The 25,079-nt window shown below is 39.0% G+C and overlaps 1 protein-coding gene across 1 annotated transcript in view; it reads right to left on the bottom strand.

The window, feature by feature from the left end:
* The window catches only part of SPATS2 (spermatogenesis associated serine rich 2), a 146,836-nt gene that overhangs the window by 16,569 nt on the left and 105,188 nt on the right, over positions 1-25,079 (bottom strand). The window contains exons 3-8 of the mRNA XM_044229163.1: positions 21,355-21,434; positions 17,282-17,390; positions 15,426-15,475; positions 13,273-13,534; positions 10,149-10,328; positions 6,632-6,767 (exon numbers count right to left, since the gene is read on the bottom strand). Of these exons, the coding sequence (XP_044085098.1) occupies positions 6,632-6,767; positions 10,149-10,328; positions 13,273-13,534; positions 15,426-15,475; positions 17,282-17,390; positions 21,355-21,434 (817 nt within the window). The remainder of the gene's footprint in view (positions 1-6,631; positions 6,768-10,148; positions 10,329-13,272; positions 13,535-15,425; positions 15,476-17,281; positions 17,391-21,354; positions 21,435-25,079) is intronic.

Genomic DNA, 25,079 nt, shown 5'->3' with positions numbered 1-25,079 from the left:
TGGTTGGTAAGGAAGAATGGTTAGGGTGTTAAGCCATCTAGCTAGTAGTTGACTAAATCCTCATGTGAAACAGTATGATTGACTTTTTTTTTAAAATCCTCTGTCTCAAATTATGATAGCAATGTCTAAAGGGAGACAGGTATAGCCTAGGACAGCAAAGGCTGAAAAATAAAAGCAAACAGAGAAACCTGGTGAGACACAAAATAAGGAAACAAGGTATAGTAGAAAAATGTCACTTAATACCAAGTTTGACTTCGGGCAGATTATATTTTTCTGTGCCCATCCTTTCTCATCTATAAAATGTGCATAATACTCCAAATGATATTATTATACAGATTAGAGATATATGCATAAAAGCTTCTGACATACAATAACGGCTCAATAAATGGCAGCAGCAATTATTATTCTAATTTCTGTACTCATCTTGATTCCTCGGTTTCAGCAGAATATCTCCCTTAGCAAAATGCTTTCATATTAACTTTGGTAGATCCCTATTCTTTCCAGATCCATTGTTCAAAATTCTTAAATGAACACACATATACGCTAGCATAGCATAGGCAGTTATAGAGATGTGAATCAAAGATAACTTTAAGTGAAAAGAATGTTACAAAATTATGCTCACGATGATTACAATTATTAAGATTATGTATGCGTGTAGATGGGCAACACAAGGGAAACACAGAAAATAAATTAATTATGTCTTAAGTTGGTAGAGTTATAGGACTTTTATTTCTATTTTTAAAAACTGTTATAATGATGGGATATACAGTAAACTAAGAAAGAATCACGGAAGGGGCGCCTGGGTGGCTCAGTGGGTTAAAGACTCTGCCTTCGGCTCAGGTCATGATCTCAAGGTCCTGGGATCAAGCCCCACATTGGGCTCTTTGTTCAGCAGGGAACCTGCTTCCCCCTCTCCCTCTGCCTGCCTCTCTGCCTACTTCTGATCTCTATCCGTCAAAAAAATAAGTAAGATCTTTAAAAAAAAAAAAAAAGGAATCATGGAAGCTTAAAGAAAAAAAAGAAACACAAAATTCAGATTCTTTCATCAAATGCTCTCATTTTACCTTGGTCTCTGAATTCATCCCTCATTACTTTCAACTACTGCCCCCTGAGCTGTAGCTACATGATAGAGTCCTTACCTGTCCCTTCTGTGCCTCTGCTTAGATCAGGCTTCCTAAATGCAGTGTTCTAGTCCCATCCTTTCTGCCAGTGTAAATACTATCTGAGGGCGCCTGGGTGGCTCAGTCAGTTAAGCATCTGCCTTCAGCTCAGGTCATGATCCCAGGGTCCTGGGATTGAGCCCCACCCCACATCAGGTTGCCTGCTCAATGGGGAGTCTGCTTCTCCCTCTCCCTCTGCTCCCCCCGACACGTACTCTCTCTCAAATAAATAAAATCTTGGAAAAAAAAAAAACCTATCTGCCATTCAAAGCTTGATAATGATTCACTTCCTTTTAGAAATCTTTTCTAATTGGGGCGCCTGGGTGGCTCAGTGGGTTAAGCCGCTGCCTTCGGCTCAGGTCATGATCTCAGGGTCCTGGGATCGAGTCCCGCATCGGGCTCTCTGCTCGGCAGGGAGCCTGCTTCCTCCTCTCTCTCTCTCTGCCTGCCTCTCTGCCTACTTGTGATCTCTCTCTGTCAAATAAATAGATAAAATCTTTAAAAAAAAAAAAAAAAAAAAAAAAAAAGAAATCTTTTCTAATTAACCCTACTCCATAGGTACCTTTCCCTGAATCTTCATACTTTCCCCACAACTAGGATCCGAACTGAAGGATATGTGAATCACAAGTCATTCCGTTTGGTGACTTAAGAAGAGTGATTTAGGACTTCTTTTTTTTTTTTTTTTTTAAAGATTTTATTTATTTATTTGACAGAGAGAAATCACAAGTAGACGGAGAGGCAGGCAGAGAGAGAGAGAGAGAGGGAAGCAGGCTCCCTGCTGAGCAAAGAGCCCGATGCGGGACTCGATCCCAGGACCCTGAGATCATGACCTGAGCCGAAGGCAGTGGCTTAACCCACTGAGCCACCCAGGCACCCTGATTTAGGACTTCTGAATTACAAAGTAATATTTGGATGGAATATTCTCATAGATTTATTTTATTTAACTGAAAAAATACTTAAAAAGGCTTTAACAGGCTCAGTCAAAATCTTGGTCTTCCTCATTCTAACCCTATTCCATAATGACGGAATTTCTTAGTCCCTAAGTTTCCTCTATCATACAGTCTTTATAAAAGCTGAGAAGGGCGGGCGCCTGGGTGGCTCAGTGGGTTAAAGACTCTGCCTTCCGCTCAGGTCATGATCCCAGGGTCCTGGGATCGAGCCCCGCATCGGGCTCTCTGCTCAGTGGCGAGCCTGCTTCCTCCTCTGTCTCTGCCTGCCTCTCTGCCCACTTGCAATCTCTGTCTATCAAATAAATAAATAAAATCTTTAAAAAAAAAAAAAAAGCTGAGAAGGAAATAATATATGTGATAAGTATCAAGTCTCTAGCATTCTTCCCAAGCTTTAGTGAGAAGTGGGCTATCAGTGGTAGATGGGATGATAATCACAGGTTACTGGGAGTCAGAATACAGAGATCCGAACACTAAGTCTGCAACTTATGATGTCAAGTTATACAAACTGCTTAACCTAAGATTCAAATCCCTTATAAACTGCAGGTTGAATTTAAAATTTCTACTTTGCAGGATAGAAATCCAGATAAATAAATCATATATGACTGAATATGTTTGGTAAACTATAATTTTCATATGTGACTAGTTATTTTCACAGATGGTTAAAGAGTTAAAATTTTAAATTAAAGAACATCGAAAACCATGCAGGCCAAGTACTCGTAGAAATAAGGTACCAATGTACTAAACATGCAAAAACTGAAGAATAATTTAAACTTATGGAGTGGTATGGACATCTTTTTGGTAACACATTATTACATTAGCCCATTTCTTTATTTCTATGCTTTTTAGACATTTTTGAAAATGCTTTGGTTCCTAAAATGATACCTAAGTTTCCACCATCTTAAATGGACTTTAGATTTAAGCATTAAAAGCCTTAGGTAAGACTACTGGAAGGTTAATATGAGAGGAGAAAGGAAGTTCAAATAAAAGCAAATAATTTTTCTAAGATGAATGAGGAATCAGCTAGGAAAAATCTCCATCTTAAGCAAAAACTTACAATGACTTGATGAGTTATAAAATTTTAAATTTCTTTTTTTTTTCTTATGCATTTTCTCCTTTTAGATGAGTATGTTTTGATTTTTAAAAAAACAGAAGTTTTCATTTAAAAGACAAGTTGAGTGTGTCTCCTGTTGGCATTTTCACCTACACATTATATGACAACTGTCCAAAATAATTTATCTACTTTAGCTTCATGTTCCATTCCATATCCTGTTCCTAAATAGCCTTAAACTTAAGTCAACTATCAGCTCCAACAATGTAAGTCAGACATATTTTATGAATGAACAAGAAAAGTAAACTTGGGTCTAGAGATGATTTTAAGTTTTACATACTGGAAAGCCTCTGACTTTACCTTCCTACAGGTATGTGTCAGCTTTCATTTGGCCCCAAAATGAAAGCAGTTATCTATATAATTCCCTCAGTGCCCCTTCAGGGGTAATGTAATCTTACTGTTGCAAATTTGCTAAAATACTTTGCTTTTCTTTTATACTATAACCAACACACAAAAAAATGACTCTTCCTAAGTGACATTAACTCCAAGCTCTGGTTTGGTGCCAAATGGAGTTAGCTCACCTGCCAATTATGTCTTGAAGTCGTAACTACAAGGGGCACTGAAATAAGGTAGTACTATAAAACCTAATCAGCCAGAGAGAAGGGCACCAGCAGGAAAGGGCAGATAAATCTCTTTTCTCAAGTTAAATTGACCTGGTTGCCACGTCTGCTAATCAATCCTAAATACACAGTTCCCAGGCAGGAAACCATTTCATTTGTCATTTATTGAAGGAGGCTCCCCCTGGCTGGGTTCCAAGTCAACAGGAACTCACAAATCTCTCTCCCGGAACTGTGTTTCCTGGTTCAGGCTGTTTCTGAATAGAATCAGATCCTGTGGCTAAGCAATCAGTAAGCTAACAATCATGGAGACCAGAGGCTTATCAAAGCAAAGTTGTGATGACCTATTCTTAGTTCTTTATTCTTTTCAAAATGAGTCAATAAAATCTGATATGATAATAATCCAGGGCAAAGGGCATGATGCTTCCTCCCAGAAGGATCAGAAAGAGTAGAAACCAATTACCTAGAAATATTTCCAGAAGAAGTTAGAGCTAAATTTAAGTTTGAGAGAACTGGTTAGATTGAGAGAAGTATGAAGATATAGAAGAACATATTAGGATAGAAAAGTGACATTAACAATTATATGGAAGAGGAAATGTGAATGTTAAGTCTTGAGACAAGTAATTTGGCTGAAATAAACATGTATGTAAAAAGAAAAACAGAAGATATGGCATTAAGTTTCTAGCTATAAAACCTGAAAGGGAAAACTCAGGATTCGGGACAAAGGATGGGTAGACTAACAGATGAATTATCTATCTTGAAGGACTTTTTGTTATGATGATTTATTTAGTGGACCATTCTACATTTTTCATATGATAAAAGTAGGTGTCAGCAACTTTATGGAGGCTTTACTCTACATCTTCATTAATTCACTCCCTCTTCAATCCCACAGGAGGACTGAGGCTAGCTACACTCCACCTATCTCGTTTCCTGTGGCACGAAGTGACCAAACTAAGTTTATGAACAGAGACATGGCTGACTACAACCACAGAAAAAGAAAAAATGGAGGGTTGGGAGGAAGAGGGGGGTAGGTTCTCTGTACTCACGAACCCTTCCTCTCACATTTCAGATCTAGGTGGGTTTTACAAAGCAGCAGAGCAGACAGTCTTAAAACCCCAAACATCAACCTAGCTGCTTGTCTTTCCACCGCTTTACTGAATTTGGTCCTCAGGGCTTTTCTATTTCCTTTCTTTCTTTCTTTCTTTCTTTCTTTTTTTTTTTGAAGATTTCACTTAACCTATTTGACAGAGAGAGAAATCACAAGTAGGCAGAGAGAGGAGGAGGCAGGCTCCCCGCTGAGCAGAGAGCCCGACATGGGACTTGATCCCAGGACCCTGAGATCACGATCTGAGCCAAAGGCAGAGGTTCAACCCACTGAGCCACACAAGCATCCCAGGGCTTTTCTATTTTCAAAAAAGTTCCTTATAAAATACAAATACTGGGAAGGAGTTAGGGTTTCAGTATTAGTTAACACCTTAATATATGATAGTTAAAACAGCTTCAGTGTTCAAAAACATTAGAATACACTTCTCCCCTCAAAGATTCTATAGGCAAATACACTTGGGAAACGGCATGATATATAGCTTCCTCTTGTAGATTTGCAGTGCACATCAGCATTGGAAAAGCACTGAAGAAGTCCATTAGTCAGGGGTGCCTGGGTGGCTCAGTGGGTTAATCCTCTACCTTCAGCTCAGGTCATGATCTCAGGGTCCTGGAATCAAGCCCCGCATCAGGTTCCCAGCGGGGAAGCCTGCTTCCCACCCCCCACCCCCGCCCGCCTCTCTGCCTACTTGTGATCTCTGTCTGTCAAATAAATAAATAAAATCTTAAAAAAAAAAAAAAAAAGAAAGAAAGAAAGAAAGAAAGGGGCGCCTGGGTGGCTCAGTGGGTTAAAGCCTCTGCCTTTGGCTCAGGTCATGATCCCAGGGGCCTGGGATTGAGCCCCACATCGGGCTTTCTGCTCAGCAGGGGCCCTGCTTCCCTTCCTCTCTTTCTGCTTACCTCTCTGCCTGTCAAATGAATAAAAAAAAAAAAAAAAGTCCATAGTCAAATGTTTTAAAAAGTACTTTAAAATCTCTTTAACTACCAAACCCTATTTCCCCTACAAAAGCATATTAATATATTTTAAGATATGACTATTTTTTAGAACACAGCTTGAAAAGCACAAAATTAAAACAAGTCAATGACTAGTAATAAGGCACCGAAGAGACAATTTGGACAGGCTGCATTAGGAAGGATGACAGGAGGAAGGAAAGCAAAAACAGATCTTCTCTTCTTTGTAACTTTATTCAAAAACATCATGTCATTGGGGCGCCTGGGTGGCTCAGTGGGTTAGGCCTCTGCCTTCAGCTCAGGTTATGATCTCAGAGTCCTGGGATTGAGCCCTGCATCGGGCTCTCTACTCAGTGAGGAGCCTGCTTCCCTCTCTCTCTGCCTGCCTCTCTGCCTACTTGTGATCTCTCTGTCAGATAAATGAGTAAAATCTTTAAAAACCAAAAACCAAAAAACAAATAAACAAACAAGAAAAAACATCATGCCATTTGTTGCAGGTTTCTGCAACAAGAGACAGACCCTAAAGTTAGGACACATGATCTATTCTATAACTATTTGTCCCTTTCTGAACACTATCAACCGCAGGTCCATTCCTCGAACATGAGTTCTCTGTACCACCCATTCTCGCACTGTGACCCAAAGGAGCTGAATGAAGCAGAAAGCTAAATATACCACAGGACTTCTAAGTTCCTCCCTACTATCTAGAATAGTTAAGAGTCAGGAATTAAAGAACCTGGCGAGTGGCTGAGCATCTTCGTAAGTAACCTTTTTTGTGCCATTGTGATCAAAGGCAACTTAACTTACCAGCTCTGCAACTCGGCAAAAGCTTGTTTCATTTTCTTAATGGAAGCATCCATCTCTTCTTTAACTACAACTCGATACCGTGCAAGAGATACTGTGCAGCGCTGGAGGTCTTTCACAGATTTTTCAATATTGGAACCTTGGGGAAAAAACCCCCAAGAATTAATACAAAAAAGGAGCACAGGTAACTTGAAAGATGAATATGGACACCCATGCATGTAACATAGCAAATGTCGGTGGACTAAGAATATTCCCTAAGGGGCCACACTCCTCGACAAAAAATTGATGTTTTCATAGATTAAAAACAAAAAACCAAAAAAAAAAAAATAAAACCAAAAACAGTATCCTGGCCAAGATGGAATAATAGGAGTTGGGTTTATCCTCCTGTCTTAAACAACTAAACATATACACACAGAAAAAAACATATGAAACTTGGTTCTCATAAAACAGACATTAGGAAGTACTTTTTCCCTGAGAAAACAGAAACGTGAGGACTCTGGTTGCCCCAGCTTACTGCCACAAGAGTTTCCAGGCTGCAGTGCAAGGAGGAGAAATCCTAATCCTGAATTGAGCGGGGAGAGTCGAGAACTGGGGAGGCCAAGGTGGGGAGAATTTCTAAGGGCAGAATATTGGGGAGGAGAAAGGTACACAAAGATGAGAAAACTGTAGAGATCTACAGAGGATTCTGAATGCATCAGTGTGAGGAAACTACTGAGACGGGAAAAAGAACCAATGGAAAGGAACAGGTAGAACAATCCCCACACCTCGCCCAGACCACAAATGGTTCTTGTTTACACCCACCAGAATGGGGGACCAGTTGAGCACTTGGAAGGCTACTGCCTTTGTAATGAGGAAAAATTTATCTCTGAAGCCTACTCTAGTTCTACCTAACAAAGCTTAAAAGCAAGCCTCAGACTGTTACCAAATAATAGTCTCAAAACAAATCATAAGAATAATTAAATAGGGCTCCTGGCTGGCTCCGCCTGCCAAACGTCTGGCTTCGGTTCAGATCATGATCCCAGGGTCCTGGGATGGAGCCTGAAGTTCAGCTCCCTGCTCAGTGGGGAACGTGCTTCTCCTTCTCTCTTTGCCTCCTCCCCCTGCTTGTGCTCTCTCTCTTAAATAAATAAAATCTTAAAAAAAAAAAAAAAGAATACTTAGATAAAACACAAAAATATCTAGCAATCAAAAAGAAAAATTCAGGGGCACCTGGGTAGCTCAGTGGGTTAAAGCCTCTGCCTTCAGCTCAGGTCATGATCCCAGGGTCCTGGGATCGAGCCCCGCGCCGGGCTCTCTGCTCGGCAGGGAGCCTGTTTTCCCCTCTCTCTCTGCCTGCCTCTCTGCTACTTGTAATCTCTGTCAAATAAATAAATAAAATCTTTAAAAAAAAAAGAAAAAGAAAAATTCACATGTCTGGCATCCAAGAAAAAATTACTAGGCATACAAAGAGGGGGACAAATATGACCCAGAGCGAAGAGAAAAATCAAAGAACAGAAGCATATGCAGAGATGTCACAGATGCAGAATCAATTAAATATGGACATTGAAACAGCTAATGTAATCAGATACCATACAGTGAAGAAGACAGAGGAAAACATAAACATGTTAAGGAGAGACACAGATGATACTTTAAAAAACCCCAATTGAACCTTTAGAGATGAAGAAAAGACAATGTCCAAGATGAAAAATACAATGGATGGAACTAAAAGCAGATTAGAAACTGTTAAAAAAAAAAGAAAGATTAATGGATTTGAAGATAACAACTTCAAAAACTATCCAAAATGAAATCAAACAAAGTAAGAAAAAACGCTAAAAAAATTTGTATTTGAATATGTACCAAAGTTTCAAAACTAAGTGACAGGACTCAGTAGAATATAATTCACCATGTAGACACTGTAGAATTAATAAAATTCTCTCTGTGTAGTACAATTTGAAACATTATAGTGGATAAGCCGACTTTGTAGATAAAGATGAAATATATTTACCTACCCAACACATTCCAACCAGTTTCTAAGAGTTCTACTGACCTTCCTACATTCACCAATGTCAAAATTATATGTACAATTGATAGGTGGAATCATGGATCTAAGTTTTTAATGTGCCAAGATACAGATTTTCCATTTTGTATTTAAATTCCTCTTGATTTCTTTCCAAATCTACTTAAAAGCTTTCAAGCCTCATCCTTTTCTTTTTGTTTGACTGAATACTTTTTGATGTGCTTTTCTGCACCAAGCTGAGGGTTATACTAGATTTAAAAGGAAAGCTTCACTAATTAAATTTAGCTCATGTGGAATAAATAATTCAATGAAGAGCTACAGGTTACAAGTGTCTTTTACATTTCTGTTTCTTTGTGGAGTAGACCACCTTCCTTGCTTAGATGTGTGACACTCAGAGAGGCTGTCATCTCTACCTGTTTAATTACTGCCTGATTATTTAAATGATTATTACAGTTAAAAAAAAAAAAAGCAAAGAGCTACCACCAGTCAATGCTGAGTACTTACTTAAGAGAAAATGATCTTGTTTAAAGCTTGAGTCTGACAGATATTACCAAGAGTGCGAAGTTGTGAAGAGAAATGAAAATATATTTTTAAAATGTCATATCAGAGATGGCAGAGCTTTTTACTGTTAAGTCAACCAGGAGATAAAAAAGAAGGAAACAGTACAAAAATGTTGCAGTAAAGCAAATAAACAAGTTAATGTTACCAGAAAAGTCATTCCTGACCAGTAGAGTTTGACTTTCATTCACTAAAAGGATCCCCCTCATTGTAACAAGACTGCACAACATCTAAAATACTATCAAACTCCAACTGTGCCCACAGAGTTAGACAGGGGTAGTGACTGCCTAAAAAACAGAAAACGTATTACCTGCTACCATTTTGAGACCTTATCTGTGGGAACAAGGAGATGATCTGCCCTCACTAGCCAAAACCAGATTTTTTTTGTTTTGTTTTTTCTCAAAAGTAGGCTTCTGATTTTTTTTTTTAATTTCTTGAACGAATTTTTAAGTTTTTATTTAAATTCCCGTTAACATACAATGGAATATTAGTTTCAGCTGTACAGTTCAGCACTTCTGTACAACATTGGTGCTCATCACAAGGGCCCTCCTTCAAGCCCATTCCCTGTTTCACCCATCCCTCCCTCACCTCCCTTTTGGTAACTGTCAGTCTAGTCTGTTCTCTAAAGCTGAGATTCTATTTCTTGGTTTGCCTCTCTCTCCCTCTCTTTTTCTTCTCCTTTGCTCATTTATGTTGTTTCTTTTTTTTTTCCCCCAATTTATTTATTTATTTATTTATCGTTAGAGAGGAGTAGGGAATTTGGGTAAATTGGAAGGGGAGGTGAACCATGAGAGACTATGGACTCTGAAAAACAGTCTGAGGGGTTTGAAGTGGCGGGGGGGTGGGAAGTTGGGGTACCAGGTGGTGGGTATTATAGAGGGCACAGCTTGCATGGAGCACTGGGTGTGGTGAAAAAATAATGAATACTGTTTTTCTGAAAATAAATAAAGTAGGCTTCTGATTTACCTAGCTTTTTGTTGGTGGAGGAGAGCGGAACATCTTCCAGCCCCAGATTTGCAAACTGAGGTGCTGTGGTTAGTCGTGAAAGAGTTCTGGCAGCATTCCTATTTTGTTGAGAATTCTGGGTAGACTGCATAGTCAAAGACTTGGGCTCAAAATCAGAGATGCCATTCTCCAGCATGGACCCTGTCAAAGGAAGAGGCCAGTATTTTAGAGTAAAATTTAGGGGTATATCAATCAAGCAGTCTTAAGGATAAACAAACAAGAAAGGTAAAAATGTTGCAGGCAGAACTATGCCTCTTAAAGGCCGTGAACGAAAACGACTGACAAAATAGAACAAAGAGCAGAAGCAGTTGGAGTGTCTGGCTCAGCCCTAAGCTGTGTCCTGAATGAAGACAAGTCTGTGTTAACCCATTGCGAGATAAGCTAGCTTGTCCCCTGTATCTTGGTAGCTCTGGGCACAAGGAAGTGCAGAGAGTCAATAGCACTAATTTCTCATAGCTTCTGTAAGTTATGTTAAGGAAAAAAGAGTTTTACCCTGTTCCAGGGAACAAAGAATTTTAAAAGTATTAGGAATAGGGCAAAGAGGAAATAAGAGAAGAGCCAGCTCAGGAAAAAAAAAGGAAGCCACTGACTGTTTTTGCTTTGTTTGACGTCAGCATAGGTACTATATTTTTCTCTAAGTCTCTGTGCGTGAGCAAACTCCTCAATAAAAGAACATCAAAGAAGTACAGGATAAATTCTTAAATTCTTAAAGTACAGGATAAATTCTTAAATCTTAAATTCTTTTTTTTTTTAAAGATTTTATTTATTTATTTGTCAGAGAGAGAGGGAGAGAGAGCGAGCACAGGCAGACAGAGAGGCAGGCAGAGGCAGAGGGAGAAGCAGGCTCCCTGCCGCGCAAGAAGCCCGATGTGGGACTCGATCCCAGGACGCTGGGATCATGACCTGAGCCGAAGGCAGCTGCTTAACCAACTGAGCCACCCAGGCGTCCCTTAAATCTTAAATTCTTAAAGGTTAGCAGCAACAGAACAAGGGGAAATGGATTAACAAACAAGTAATTAAAAAAACAATTTTAAAAGAGATTTTCCTAAAAAAAAAAAGAGATTTTCCTGGGTGGCGCAGTTGGTTAAGCATTTGGCTCTAGGTTTCGGCTCAGAGCCTGATATCAGGGTGAGGAGCTTGAGCCCCATGTTGGGCTCCACGCACAGCACAGAGTCTGCTTAGCTGTCTCTTCCCGCTCCCTCTGCCCCTCTTCTAAGTGTGCATTCCCTCTCTCTCTCAAATAAATAAATCTTTAAAAAAAAGTAAAAAAAGATATTCCCAATATCTTCCCAATATTCATCAAAATGGTTAATAAAATATGTGCAAGATATGTGAATTTACAACACTAATCTTAAATCTTTACTAGAAAACAAATGTGGGGCTATAAAAGCCGACAGTCTACCTCTCATGAAAGCCATTGGATTACAGTTATTATTATATATTCCTCACTGTGTTGAGTCTTAGAATAACACCACTGACATCAACTCATCATTTTCTTAGTAACTACACAATTTTAAAAAATCAAGGTCAACTTTTGTAATCTCTAACTACTAAGGGATTATCAAATTGGAAGTTTTCCACAAAACTGACTTAAACTGGGCACCTGGGTGGTGGCTCAGTTGGTTAAGCGACTGCCTTTGGCTCAGGTCATGATCCTGGAATCCCGGGATCAAGTCCAGCATCAGGTCCCCTGCTTGGCAGGAAGTCTGCTTCTCCCTCTGACCCTTCCCCCTCTCATGCTTTCTCTCTCTTCCAGATGGACGAATAAAATCTTAAAAAAAAAAGGCGGGGGGGTGGTGCATGGGTGGCTCAGTGGGTTGGAGCCTCTGCCTTCGGCTCAGGTCATGGTCCCAGGGTCCTGGGATTGAGCCCAGCATCGGGGGGTCTCTGCTCAGCAGGGAGCCTGCTTCTCTTTCTCTCTCTGCCTGCCTCTCTGCCTACTTGTGATCTCTGTCTGTCAAATAAATAGAAGTCTTAAAAAAAAAAAAGACTGACAAACTAAAATTAAAATATGAGACAATGGAATAAAAATTATATTTTTCTTTGCCTTTGATAATTACAGTTGACCCTTAAACAATGTGGGCATTGAGGTACTAACCCCCACCGTTCCCTGCAGTTGAAAATCTTTAAAACTTCAACTTTCCCAAAACTTAATGGACTACTGTTGTTGACCAGAAGCCTTACCAATAACATAAACAGTTGATAAACACATATTTTATACTTTATATGTATTATATCCTGTATTCTTAAAATAAAGTAAGCTATAGAAAAGAAGATGTTATTAAGAAAATCATTAGGGCACATACTGTATGGAGCACTGGGTGTGGTGCATAAACAATGAATTCTGGTACACTGAAAAGAAATTTAAAAAATTAAAAAAAAATTTTTTTTTTTTTTAAGATTTTATTTTATTTATTTGAGAGAGAGAGACAGTGAGAGAGAGCATGAGCGAGGAGAAGGTCAGAGGGAGAAGCAGACTCCCCATGGAGCTGGGAGCCCGATGTGGGACTCGATCCCGGGACTCCAGGATCACGCCCTGAGCCGGAGGCAGTCGTTTAACCAACTGCGCCACCCAGGCGTCCCAAAAAAAAAAAAAAAATTTTTTTTTAAAAGATTTTTATTGATTTATTTGACAGAGAGAGATCACAAGCAGGCAGAAAGGCAGGCAGAGAGAGAGAGGAGAAAGCAGGCTCCCTGCTGAGCAAGAGAGCCCAATGCGGGACTCGATCCCAGGATCCTGAGATCATGACCTGAACCGAAGGCAGCGGCTTAACCCACTGAGCCACCCAGGCGCCCAAAAATTAAAAATTTAAAAAAAAAAGGAAAAATCATTAGGAAGAGAAAATATATTTACAGTACTGTATTGTGTTTTTTGAAAAAAAAAAAAAATCCACATATAAGTGAACTCACACACCCATGTCGTTGAACAATCAGCTGTACAAAATGTGACTCTTTCATATAAAAGGCAACAAAAACTAAAAAGGAAAAAGCTAAAATTGAATGTAATTTGATTGCTTTCTCAACCAGGAAGCCCTTGTATTTTTCAACAGAATGCAACTTTTCAAAGACCTGTTAATAAACTCACCTGTTCTATCCAGCATATCTGGTGTGGCAGGCTCAGGATCTTCCAATTCTCTGGCATCTATTGAAAGTATCTCCATACCCTCACTGAGAGAGTCCACAGACTCAGTATCATTGATGGCACCGTTGACATGGTAACCATTAATACCACCTTTTTCTGAAGAAGCCACAGACTGTTCCTCTTGAATGGAAACCGATTTACTGGAATCTGGGATACTGTTACTTGGTTCTGCTGAAGGCTTGGGTTTGCTTTTCTTCTTTTTGTTCTAATGATTATTAAAGATTTGGAAAAAAGAAAAGAAAAAGAAGACACCCCCCCCAACAATCCAGAGTGGTAACTCTAGTTACCAAAGATAGCCAATGTTACCAAATTCTCATATGCTCTTCCAGAAACTGAACATATTTTTGTCTATCTTGAGCTACTGACTAAAATAACTATGTAAAATGCCTTGGATGAACTCAAACACATAAATATAAAAAAATTATGTATGGTAAAACCTACCATAAGTAAAATCAAAACATAAATTTAAAAATGTGAAATCCATGTCCAATGTATATACAAAACATTAAATGTACACAGAGGTCTAACAAAAACCAAAGAAAACAATAACCCAATAGAAAAAACTGGTATAGGACAGAAACTTATGTAATGAAGTGGAACCTCAATCTAATAAGAGACAGAAATTAAAACTGCACTGGAGAGTACTCTGGGAAGATGACAGAGGAGGAAGCACCAGTGATCTGTCTTGTTAGACAACAATTATACGGTAGAATCTGTCTGATATAACTATTTTGGAACTCTGGAGTCTACTGAAGGCTTGCAATTTGCAGGTGAAGACCTGGACAGTAAATTGTGGTTAATTTCAGTTAGTGTCGGCTCCTACTATAGAAGCAGTTCCCCTAGGGGATAGGCAGCTGTGCACCTGTTCTTGGAGCAGCTTGCACAAATTATGGGAGCCAGGGTAGACAAAGAGAACCGTGTCCTCCAAATACTGGGGATCTGTGCTCTAATCACTGATTGCTGCTTTTGATCACAGAAGTGCAGACAAAGAGGCAGGCATCATTGCTGTCGCACCTCCTCCCATTGTTCCAAGCCCCACCCTCTTTGGCTGAATGACTTCCAGGGGAATAGAAAGAGCAGTGCCCCAGGAAACTAACAATAACAAAAAATAAGCAAACCCTGAGGAAGGAGGAGAATCTGATTTCCAAAGTTACCACTCTGTTAGATTCAAAGGTCCAATTTTCAAAAAAAAATCCCAAGGCACAAAAACCACACAAAAAACAAGTACGGTCTATTTAAAGGAAAAAACAAAAACAAAACCAAAAAACAATCGACAGAAACTGCCCCCTGAAAAAGATCTCTTGGCAGATACTTTAAAGACTAAAATAACTGTCTTCCTCTTAACTATAGAGAACAAACTGCTGGTCACTAGCGGGGAGGGGGGAGGGGGTTGGGTGAAATGGGTGATGTGGATGAAGGCGGGCCCTTGTGATGAGCATGAGTGTTGTATGCAGCGTTGCATCACTATATTGTATACCTGAAAATAATATTACACTGCATGTTAACTAACTGGAATTTAAATAAAAACTTAAAAGAAAAAGAAAATAATTCTCTTAAAGTTGCTAAAAAAAAACAAACTACAAGATGTAGAGAAAAATCAAGAAAACAAAGTATGGACAAAATGAAGAATCAATAAAGAGATAGGAAACCTAAAAGCAATTAATGAAGAAATACTGGAGCTGAAAAGTAGAGTAACTGAAATCTTAAAATTCACTAAAGAGAGTCAAAGGCAGATTTCAGCAGACACAAGAAAAAAAAAATCGGTAAACCTGAAGATGGGAGAATGGAAATTGTTGAGTCTGAGGAACAGAAAGAAAAAATACTGAAGAAAAGTGAACAGAGGGACGCCTGGCTGGCTCAGTCTTCAGAGCATGTGACTCTATCTCAGGGTCATGAGTTCAAGCCTTAAATCATGTGGAAGAGACTGTGTGGTATTCTACATACACAACTGTGTTTCAGTGTCACCGAAGACTTTTTAAACCTGAGGAAGTGAAGTTGCATATGTAAACCTTTTCTTTCAAATATTTTTGCAGGCCCTAAATTTTTTTAATAATACAAGTGCCAATATTAAGGTCTTAAATTTAATTCATTTTTACCTTTTTCTTGCCTGTTACTGTCCATTCTTTGAGTACTTCACTGGCACTACCTGTAAAAGAAACCAATTAACAGATTTTTCTCTCCTACCACATGCCTGGTCAACCAGGAATTAGTGTCCCTGCATTTTGTAATTGCTGGACAATTTCCAAAGTTCCTAATAGGGAAAGGTTAAGGTTCAAGTCTCTGAGCTAATGTAGTAAGACTATCACATTATACTTATGTAATATCTCATTTAGATCCCCCTTCTCCATGTAATTTCCTTAGTAAGTTCTTCTAAGAAGGGAGTAATGTAGCCTGAACATTTTGAAGATACTTTTATTTATAAAGTGTAGACCAAACACAAAGATAACTGGTTTTAGCCCAAATATGCTATGCCCTCCCCTCTAGAAGATCATGTACCACCTTGGCTATGTTGTTTTATTTTAGTTTTAGTATTGTCTTTTATTTATTAAGATTTTATTTATTTATTTGACAGAAAGAGACACAGCAAGAGAGGGAACACAAATAGGAGGAGTGGGAGAGGGAGAAGCAGGCTTCCCGCTGAGCAGAAAGCCTGGTGGGGCTCCATCCCAGGACCTTGGGACCAGGACCTAAGCTGAAGGCAGATGCCTAAAGACTGAGCCACCCAGGCGCCCCAAGGCTATGTTGTTTTAGACAGAGCTATACACCACCCTAGACCCAAATACCAACAATATAATGAAAACAGATGATGATAAAGAAAAACCTTACTGTATTTGGGTCTGTTTCTTATACACTGAAAAATCCAGAAGAACAGAAACGGGAAGACCTAACTTGGTGCTGCTGTTCAATGAAGCAATAGTTGCAGGCCAAGTTTTTTTCAAACAAGTCATGTAGAAAGTTTATAAAACACTCATCGACTCTGTAAACTGAAAGATGAGCTAAACACACCATTCTTCTGTATGTTCGATAAGGAAACTGGGGCTCCTGGGTGGCTCAGTCAGTTAAGCATCTGCCTTCGGCTCAGGTTGACATCCCAGGGTGCTGGGACTGAGCCCCGCGTCAGGCTCTCTGCTGATCAGGAGCCTGCTTCTCCCTTTCCCTGCCCCTCCCCTGCTACTTGTACTCTCTCTCTCTCTGTCAAATAAATAAATAAAATCTTTTTTTTTTTTTTAAGATTTTATTTATTTATTTGACAGAGAGAGATCACAAGTAGGCAGAGAGGCAGGCAGAGAGAGAGAGGAGGAAGCAGGCTCCCTGCTGAGCAGAGAGCCCGATGCGGGACTCGATCCCAGGACCCTGAGATCATGACCTGAGCCGAAGGCAGCGGCTTAACCCACTGAGCCACCCAGGCGCCCTAAATAAATAAAATCTTAAACACACACACACACACACACACACACAAATCTTTAGATAAGGAAACTGAAACCCTTATATTTGAATCACTTGCAGGAACCAAACTAAACAGTCTAGAAGCCTGGAAGAGAATGTCGAATCCCTGAATTTTTCATTTGTCGCTGGACTGCTGGGTCACTGGTTTGTCACTAGGAGTTTCTTAAGTTCGTATTCAACCCAGTTCCAGTCAAGTCTCTTATACCACTAGCCACACAATGTGTTCTTAAAATTAACAGAAAACATTTTGAATAAAATGAGCTTTCTTAGCTTGTGTCCTATTCTAAGATATCATACAGCTTATGAATGAATTACTCCTAGGGCTGAAAGAGGTATCTTCAAGAGGTATCTAAAAAAAAAAAAAAAAAAAAAAAAGACCCCATGTTATCGTGGGGTCTGCTGTATTACCTATGAAACACCAAACTCCCGAATGAATGTTACAGAAGCCTGAAGCAACTTCTATTTGAACAAATATAAACTGAGTTAAAAACTGAACAAGGATTACCTTCCATGAACGCTTGCACTGTTTTGTCCACACAATTATCAAAGTGCTGCAAAACCAGGATGATTTCATTATTGCTCTTATTGGGAACTATTGCACGCACTGCATTTATCTGGAAAAGACAACAGGATCATTTAATTCTAGCATCAGTTCGTCAGTTGGCAACTGATGCCTATTACAGAGAGTAATGGAAAATATGGTATGTATTGCTCTTTAATGTCAGTGAGAGTACATACAACCATCTCACTGGAAATGACTAATAGATGAGTGATAAAAGCCATAAGAAGTTAATTTCAAAACTCAGAAAAGCAGAACATTTCTAGAAATAGAAGATATGTGCTAGATTTTATTTCAAGAAAGGGTGGTTTAATTGGATACCAGGTATTAACTTACCATCAATATTTCCTCATCTTAGCCTACCATGGAGAAAGGTAGAAAGCTGAATGTAAGTAACAACTTACATTTTTCAGTAGTATTTTTCAAAAAAAATTACTTCAAAAAAGAATTTTTTTACTTCATAACACTGCATTGTATAGTAATACTACAATTTATTATAAACAGTTTCAGGCATACAAAACATAATGAACACTCACTACATGACAGTTTGTTTAATACAGTAAAGCAGATGGGCATTGAAGTCCCCATGAAGTCCCACATAAAACTTACCCCCTCCTCTTCACAGAGATTTCTGCCTTGAATTTGGTATTATCTTGATACAGGTTTTTGCACTATTATGATGTATATATCCATAGGTAATATATACTACCGTTTTGCCTGACATAAATATATCATACATATCTATCTTCAATTTGCTTTTTTCACATAACATCTTTTTTTAGATTGTTTTGTGTGTAGATAAATGCATTTCTTATTTATTTTAACTGCTACATAACATTTCCGTTGTATGAATATAGCCAGTTTATTCATTCTCCTGTTGATGGCCACTTACATTGTTTCCCATGTTTGGCTATTATGAAAAATGCTGGAATGAACATTCTTTTGCTTATTTGCTGCTGAATCTTCAGTGCTTTTAACAATGTTTATCACATTGTAAGCAATTAAAGAAGAAAAAAATCACATCGGTGAAGAGTGCGAGAATGTCTCTATTGTGTATAATCACTAGAATTCTTGAATATTAGGGCATCTACAGATTCGTTATATAACACCAAGTTGTTCTCTAAAATAGATATGCCAAGGAGCACCTGGATGGTTCAGTTGGTTGAGTTGGAGGACTCCTGATTTCAGCTGGGGCTATGGTCTCAGGTCATGGGATCTAGCCCCTCCCAGTAGGCTTCACGCTCAGTGGGGAGACTGTTGGAGGTTCTCTTTCTCCCTCTCACTATACCCTTTCAACTGTTTGTGTATGCTCTCTCTAAAACAAAATAAATCTTTAAAAATATTTTTTAAATAAAATAAAACAGAAATGCCAATTTTGTTGATTTATTCCTACGGTTTTCTTTTTAATTCAAGTATAATTAACATACAGTGTTGTATTAGTTACAATATAATGATTCAACAATTCTATACATTTCTTTTTTTTTTTTAAGATTTTATTTATTTATTCGTAGACAGAGATCACAAGTAAGCAGAGAGGCAGGCAGAGAGGAGCGGGCAGGGTCGGGGGGAAGCAGGCTCCATGCCTAGCAGAGAGCTAGGTTCCAGAACCCTGGGATCATGACCTGAGCTGAAGGCAGAGGCTTTAACCTAATGAGCCACCCAGGCGCCCCTCTATACATTTCTTCGTGCTCATCAAGATAAGTGTACTCTTAATACCTTTTATCTATTTCACCCATTCTCTCCCCCAGCCACCTCTGTTCTGGGAGCTTTGAGAATAACTGCATATTTTTCAATTTTGTGTATCAATTTTTAAAATCTATTTATTTATTTATTTAAGAGAGACACAGCAAGAGAGGGAACACAAGCAGGTTTCCTGCTGAGCAGGGAGCCCGATGTGGGGCTCAATCCCAGGACCCTGGGATCATGACCTAAGCCAAAGGCAGGCGCTTAAAGACTGAGCCACCCAGTCACCCTTGTATATCAATTTAATATCCAGCAACTTTGATGAATTCTTGTAATGGCTCTTTTTGGTTGGAAGTAGTACTTAGAAACAAGATCTAAGAGCTGGGTATGCTCATTGTTACTGGGGAGTCATTATTTCTAAGTTTTTTCAGAGGACAGAACTAGAAGATGTTGTTTTTTACAACAAGAGTTCATAATAACATCTTCAATTCAAATATGAGTTCATAAAAACATCTTCAATGCAAATATAACATTAAAGGGCTTTTTCTTACATAATTTTTTCTTATATAATTTTATATATGTATCTTTTCTATCCACTAAAGGTTTTTACTCATTTGCTTTATTCTATAATATTCAAAAAATATTACTAATAAACTACCACATAATATTACTAATGCTAAAACACTGAATATAATTAAAGATCTGCAATTCTTTTTGTCTTTTAAAATATCCCTCTAAATACATACAGATGAATACTGTGTTCACAAGTCAGTTGGAAGATTTGTTCTAGTTCACCTTTTTCCCTGAAGGTGAAATATTTTTAGGATCTCAACTTTATATAAGACCTTAGCCCCAAATCCTAACCCAGGACAACCCTTGGGCTTCAGGGCCCTGTGTGGTAAAATCCAATTTTTACTGAGACTGCCAAAAGTGGCCTAAAGGACAAGGCACTGGCCTCCTATTGAGACTGGCAAAACACATTAGAGTTACCTAGCTCAAGCTTACCACTCTGGTTTTTAGTGTCCTCTATATCTTTGGTCCCTAGGGATATCCTTTATTTTTTTGTGTTATGGTATTCATTTTAAATGATGAACGTTATTTTTCATTCTGCATTTCTAGGTATTTTATAACATGAATGTTTCGAGGTTCTTTAGTCAGCCATACTGCTTAAAAAGGAAGTACTTTTATATATGAAGAGAAATAAAGTATCTTGTCTAATTAATAACCAGAGTCTGCATTAGAACCTAAGTCTTCTTTAGTATAATTGCTTTTATATCATTCTACCCTTTTTTTGTTTCAGGCTTACCTGAACAATGATAAGGTTTAAAACCACACAAAGTAGGAAGGTATATAATGTATAATCCAAAGAGCGCTAATATACATTTTTTTTTTAAGATTTTATTTATTTATTTGCCAGAGAGAGAGAGAGAGCGATAACAGGCAGGCAGGGTGGCAGCAGAGACAGAGAGAGAAGCAGGCTCCCTGCCGAGCAAGGAGCCCAATGTGGGACTAGATCCCAGGATGCTGGGATCATGACCTGAGCAGAAGGCAGCCGCTTAACCAACTGAGCCACACAGGTGTCCCTGTAATATACATTTTTGAGATGAGCAAAAAACTTAGTACTGATCACTATAAAATGGACTGTAGGCAAAACTTACAGATTTAGTGATAAAAGACCCTGTTAACTTAAAATGTGAAAGTGTTTATATTAGTCAACCAATACAGTGTATCTGTGACTTCATAATCAACTATATACCTTTTTTTTTTAAGATTTTATTTATTTATTTGACAGAGGTCACAAGTAGGCGGAGAGGCAGGCAGAGAGAGGGAGGAAGCAGGCTCCCCGCTGAGCAGAGAGCCCGAGGATGCGGGGCTCGATCCCAAGACCCTGAGATCATGACTTCAACCAAAGGCAGAGGCTCAGCCTACTGAGCCACCCAGGTGCCCCAACAATATACTTTTTTTAATAAAATAGAGAAAGCACATAGAGCGTTTATGTTTTTCTCCATAAAACTCATTAAGGGTTATATTACTAAAAATACCTATTTTTCTTCAAGAGGATTACTACTTGGAAGGTTTATTTATTTCTCTTCTTGCTCTGAACTCTCCAAATGTATGGAAAGATCCTACTCGGGTTATTCCTTAAAGAACATTGCCAAATGAGATACATACTTAGCCATCTATTATATATTATGTTATAATATTAACTAATATTTATCATATTAATAATACAAAATCATACTTTACTTTCTTAATAAGTTTGTGTAGGCACTGATTGTATTAGCATCTAAATTTTACTGACATTCAAGTTTACTATCCATAGTAACTAGTCATACCTTCTCTTTCATGTTCTCAAAAGCTCCTCCCTGGGCCAATACAGTATTGGACTGCAAATCAAAAATGAATCCTGATGTATCTGCAAGAATAAGAATGAAAAAATATATTCAACAAGATCCAAAACTAACATGTGATCCATCCCCCAAATGGAAGGGCCATTCCAGCTGCTTTCCTCTCATCAACAGTTAACAATTTAGTTGCTATTTTGTACATTCTATTCTATATATAACTGATAACTACACTGAAGTTAAAATTACAACATTTGACTTTAATAGAAACTGTCAAGAGCTACAAAAAGACACTAAATACATCAACTATATAAGACTGTCCAGCAAACCTTGACATCTTTGTTAACTTCCTAAATTTAAAAGGCCCTTTAGAAATGTTGCAAGTGAATAGTTCCCAAGGTGAAATTTAACACAAATGAATCTGAGAAGGTGAATATGAGAGCTTCTATACCATTATTAACAACACACGAAACTAATTTCCATCTTCTGGACTGCACCACACACGTTCTTTGACTAAAAAATCCCTCAATACGTTCATGTTTGTATCCCCAACATATTGCTTAACAAAGCAATGTACCTGAGCTTACACTATGAGCACAAAATGGGAAAACAGTGCAATGTGACTGATTACAAAAAGTTTGGCTTCCTTGCGCTTATAAAGAAAAGGTTATCTGCAAATTTAATCAATTTCTCTACCTTGGCTATGTGATCCATAAATTACCTCAGCTTTAACACTTGGTAACCTTGTTTTAATCTAATGAGATGCAATGGTGGGACATGGTTAGAGTACTTCTCAAGTTCTGATGTGGATACTTATCATCTGGGGAATCTCAGGTTAAAATGCAGGTTCTGATTTGGTAGTTTGGCTTGTGGCCTAAGATTAGTACTCAGCAGTATCAACACTGCTGATCCATGCGCCGTACTTGGGAATAGCTTGGGAGTTAGAATTTCAACAAAGCAAGCAAAAGGAGAAATTTTAAGAAAAGAGGTTGCTATGGTTTAAGTGTTTGTGTGCCCACCCCCTACTCCCGCCTGCTACCACCCAGCACTAACTTCGCATGTTGAAATCCTTAAGTGTTAGTGTTGTATAACGGTATTAGCAGTGGGACCTTTGAGAGATGAATAGGTCCTGAGAATGGAGTTCTCATAATGGGATTAGTGCTTTTATGAAAGAGACCCCACAGAGCTCTCCAGCCCCGAGCCCTGTGGTGGAAGCTCGCAATGAGCAGTCTGCAGCCCAGAAGAGGACCCTCAGCCTACTATGATCTTAGACTTCCAGCCTTGCAAACTGTGAGAAATAAATTTGTTGTTTCTAAGCTACCCAGTCGGTTATGGCAGCTAGAACAAAATAAGACAGGGGTATAAAAAATATAGTAATATTCTAGTACACTTTCCAAATTCTTTTGCTATCATTATAAATGTGTTTTAATTAAGGTCTCTTTTCAGGGATGAAAGGCACAGCATAGGGAATACAGTCAATGGTACTGTAATAACGTTGCATGGTGACAGGAGCTACACTTGTGGTGAGCACAGCATAATGTATGAACTTGTCAAATAACGATGTTGTACACCTGAAACTAACGTAACACTGTGTGTCAGCGATACTTCAATTAAAAATAATAAATATTCATTTACAATTTAATCCTGGTTTTCAAATACTTCCTAGTTCCTATGAAAACTGGTAATTCATAAGTTAGAAATGTAACAGCATTTTGGTACTAAAAGTGGAAAAGAGGACATGAATGGAGTCGATGTTAGTCCAAGAAAAACTATGACTGCCAATTGCCAATATAACAGTGAATTTTTTTCTAAAGATTTTATTTATTTTCGAGAAAGCACAGATTGAGAGAGATCACAAGCGGGGGCGGGGGGGGCAGAGGGAAAAGCAGACTCCACAACGAGCGAGAAGCCGGTTATAGGATTCAATAGAATACCAGGACTCGGGGATCATGACCTGAACCAAAGGCAGACGCTTAACTGACTGAGCAACCCAGGTGCCCCAAAACCATGAGTTAATTTATATTTAACATCTGTAATACTGGCAGTTTTCAGACTGTTGCCTAAATTAAAAATTACGTTGTACTTCAGGCAAACTCGGTATTTAAGTCTGAGTTTTCCAGATGATATATAACATGGTTAACTCTCAATTATCTTTATTAACTGAGAAAAGTTTTGAAAATCCCGTATTGTCAAAATACTATCCAGTAACCTACTCAATTGCTACAGGTTAGCCAAATGATTTAACTTGGATGTTTTAAGTTCTCTCCCCTAAAGACAAATTAATGAGCAATGGGATGATTCAAAGAATGTCAACAATCTTATTAAAGAATCAAACCATCGGGGGCGCCTGGGTGGCTCAGTGGGTTAAGCCGCTGCCTTCGGCTCGGGTCATGATCTCGGAGTCCTGGGATGGAGTTCCGCATCGGGCTCTCTGCTCAGCAGGGAGCCTTCTTCCCTCTCTCTCTCTCTCTCTGCCTGCCTCTCTGCCTGCTTGTGATTTCTCTCTGTCAAATAAATAAATAAAATCTTAAAAAAAAAAAAAAGAATCAAACCATCAAACTCTTTTAAGGTGGAAGCAAAAGAGCATTTTGGCGTCTGTATTTAAATGAACTATTAGTATTACTAGCTTCTTACACATCATCTAACACTTTATTTTTATCCTTTAACAACACATTAGATTAGACAAAGTACAAAATTAGCATAAGTATTATTAGGGTTTATCTGGCATACATACCGGTTAAAGGGAACGATTAAAAATATATAAAGCCGTCAGGATCGCAGTAGGAAACAAATGGCACACTCAACTTGGGAAATCTGAGCAGAGTTTAATAAAGGGAAAACTTTCTTTCTTTCTTTTTTTTTTTTAATTTTATTTATTTATTTGACAGAGATCACAAGTAGGCAGAGAGGCAGGCAGAGAGAGAGGAGGAAGCAGGCTCCCCGCGGAGCAGAGAGCCCGATGTGGGGCTCGATCCCAGCACTCCGGGATCATGACCTGAGCCGAAGGCAGAGGCTTTAACCCACTGAGCCACCCAGGCGCCCCAAAGGGAACATTTTCAAAGGTGCTAGTAAGGAAGAGGGAAGGCAAAAGATACAGTGCAGTATCCTTGGCTAGTAATAGCAATGCGCCTGGCTACCCTGAAGTTATAAAGAGATATGGGAAACAAGCAACTCCTGGAACCCAGAGACTCAGGTTCTTTCATCTGTTTCACCCGGTAAGGAGAGGGCCACAGGCTCATAGCTATGACCTTTGGTCAAAGGACAGTGACCTCCCTCAGGGAAAGACTGGGAAATAAAACCACCACCTCACTCTCCTTCCTCCCTGTCTCTGATCTCCTGCCTCAGGGGCCTGCCTAATGGCCAAACCCAACTACAAGTCAAGAGCAAGAAAGCTACTGAGATAGTGCATACAGATCAGCCTCTCACAGCACAAATGCAAATTTCATATTTATACTCTAAATCAGAAGTTCACCAAAAAGGTAAAGCAGTAATTCAACATCTTAACTTGCCTACTTACCAGCTAACACTGCCTCATTTAACTTAAACCAACAACTCAAGTAGATTCAAAACCTTGCTTCGGGGGTCCCTGGGTGGCTCAGTGGGTTAAAGCCTCTGCCTTCGGCTCAGGTCATAATCCCAGGGTCCTGGGATAGAGCCCCGCGTTGGGCTCTCTGCTCAGCAAGGGAGCCTGCTTCCCCCCCTCTCCCTGCCTGCTT

The sequence above is a fragment of the Neovison vison genome, chromosome 12 (assembly GCF_020171115.1).
Source record: "Neovison vison isolate M4711 chromosome 12, ASM_NN_V1, whole genome shotgun sequence".
Lineage (NCBI taxonomy): Eukaryota > Metazoa > Chordata > Mammalia > Carnivora > Mustelidae > Neogale > Neogale vison.
The sequence above is the reverse complement of the archived record's forward strand: the minus strand, read 5'-3'. Positions and strand labels throughout refer to the sequence as shown.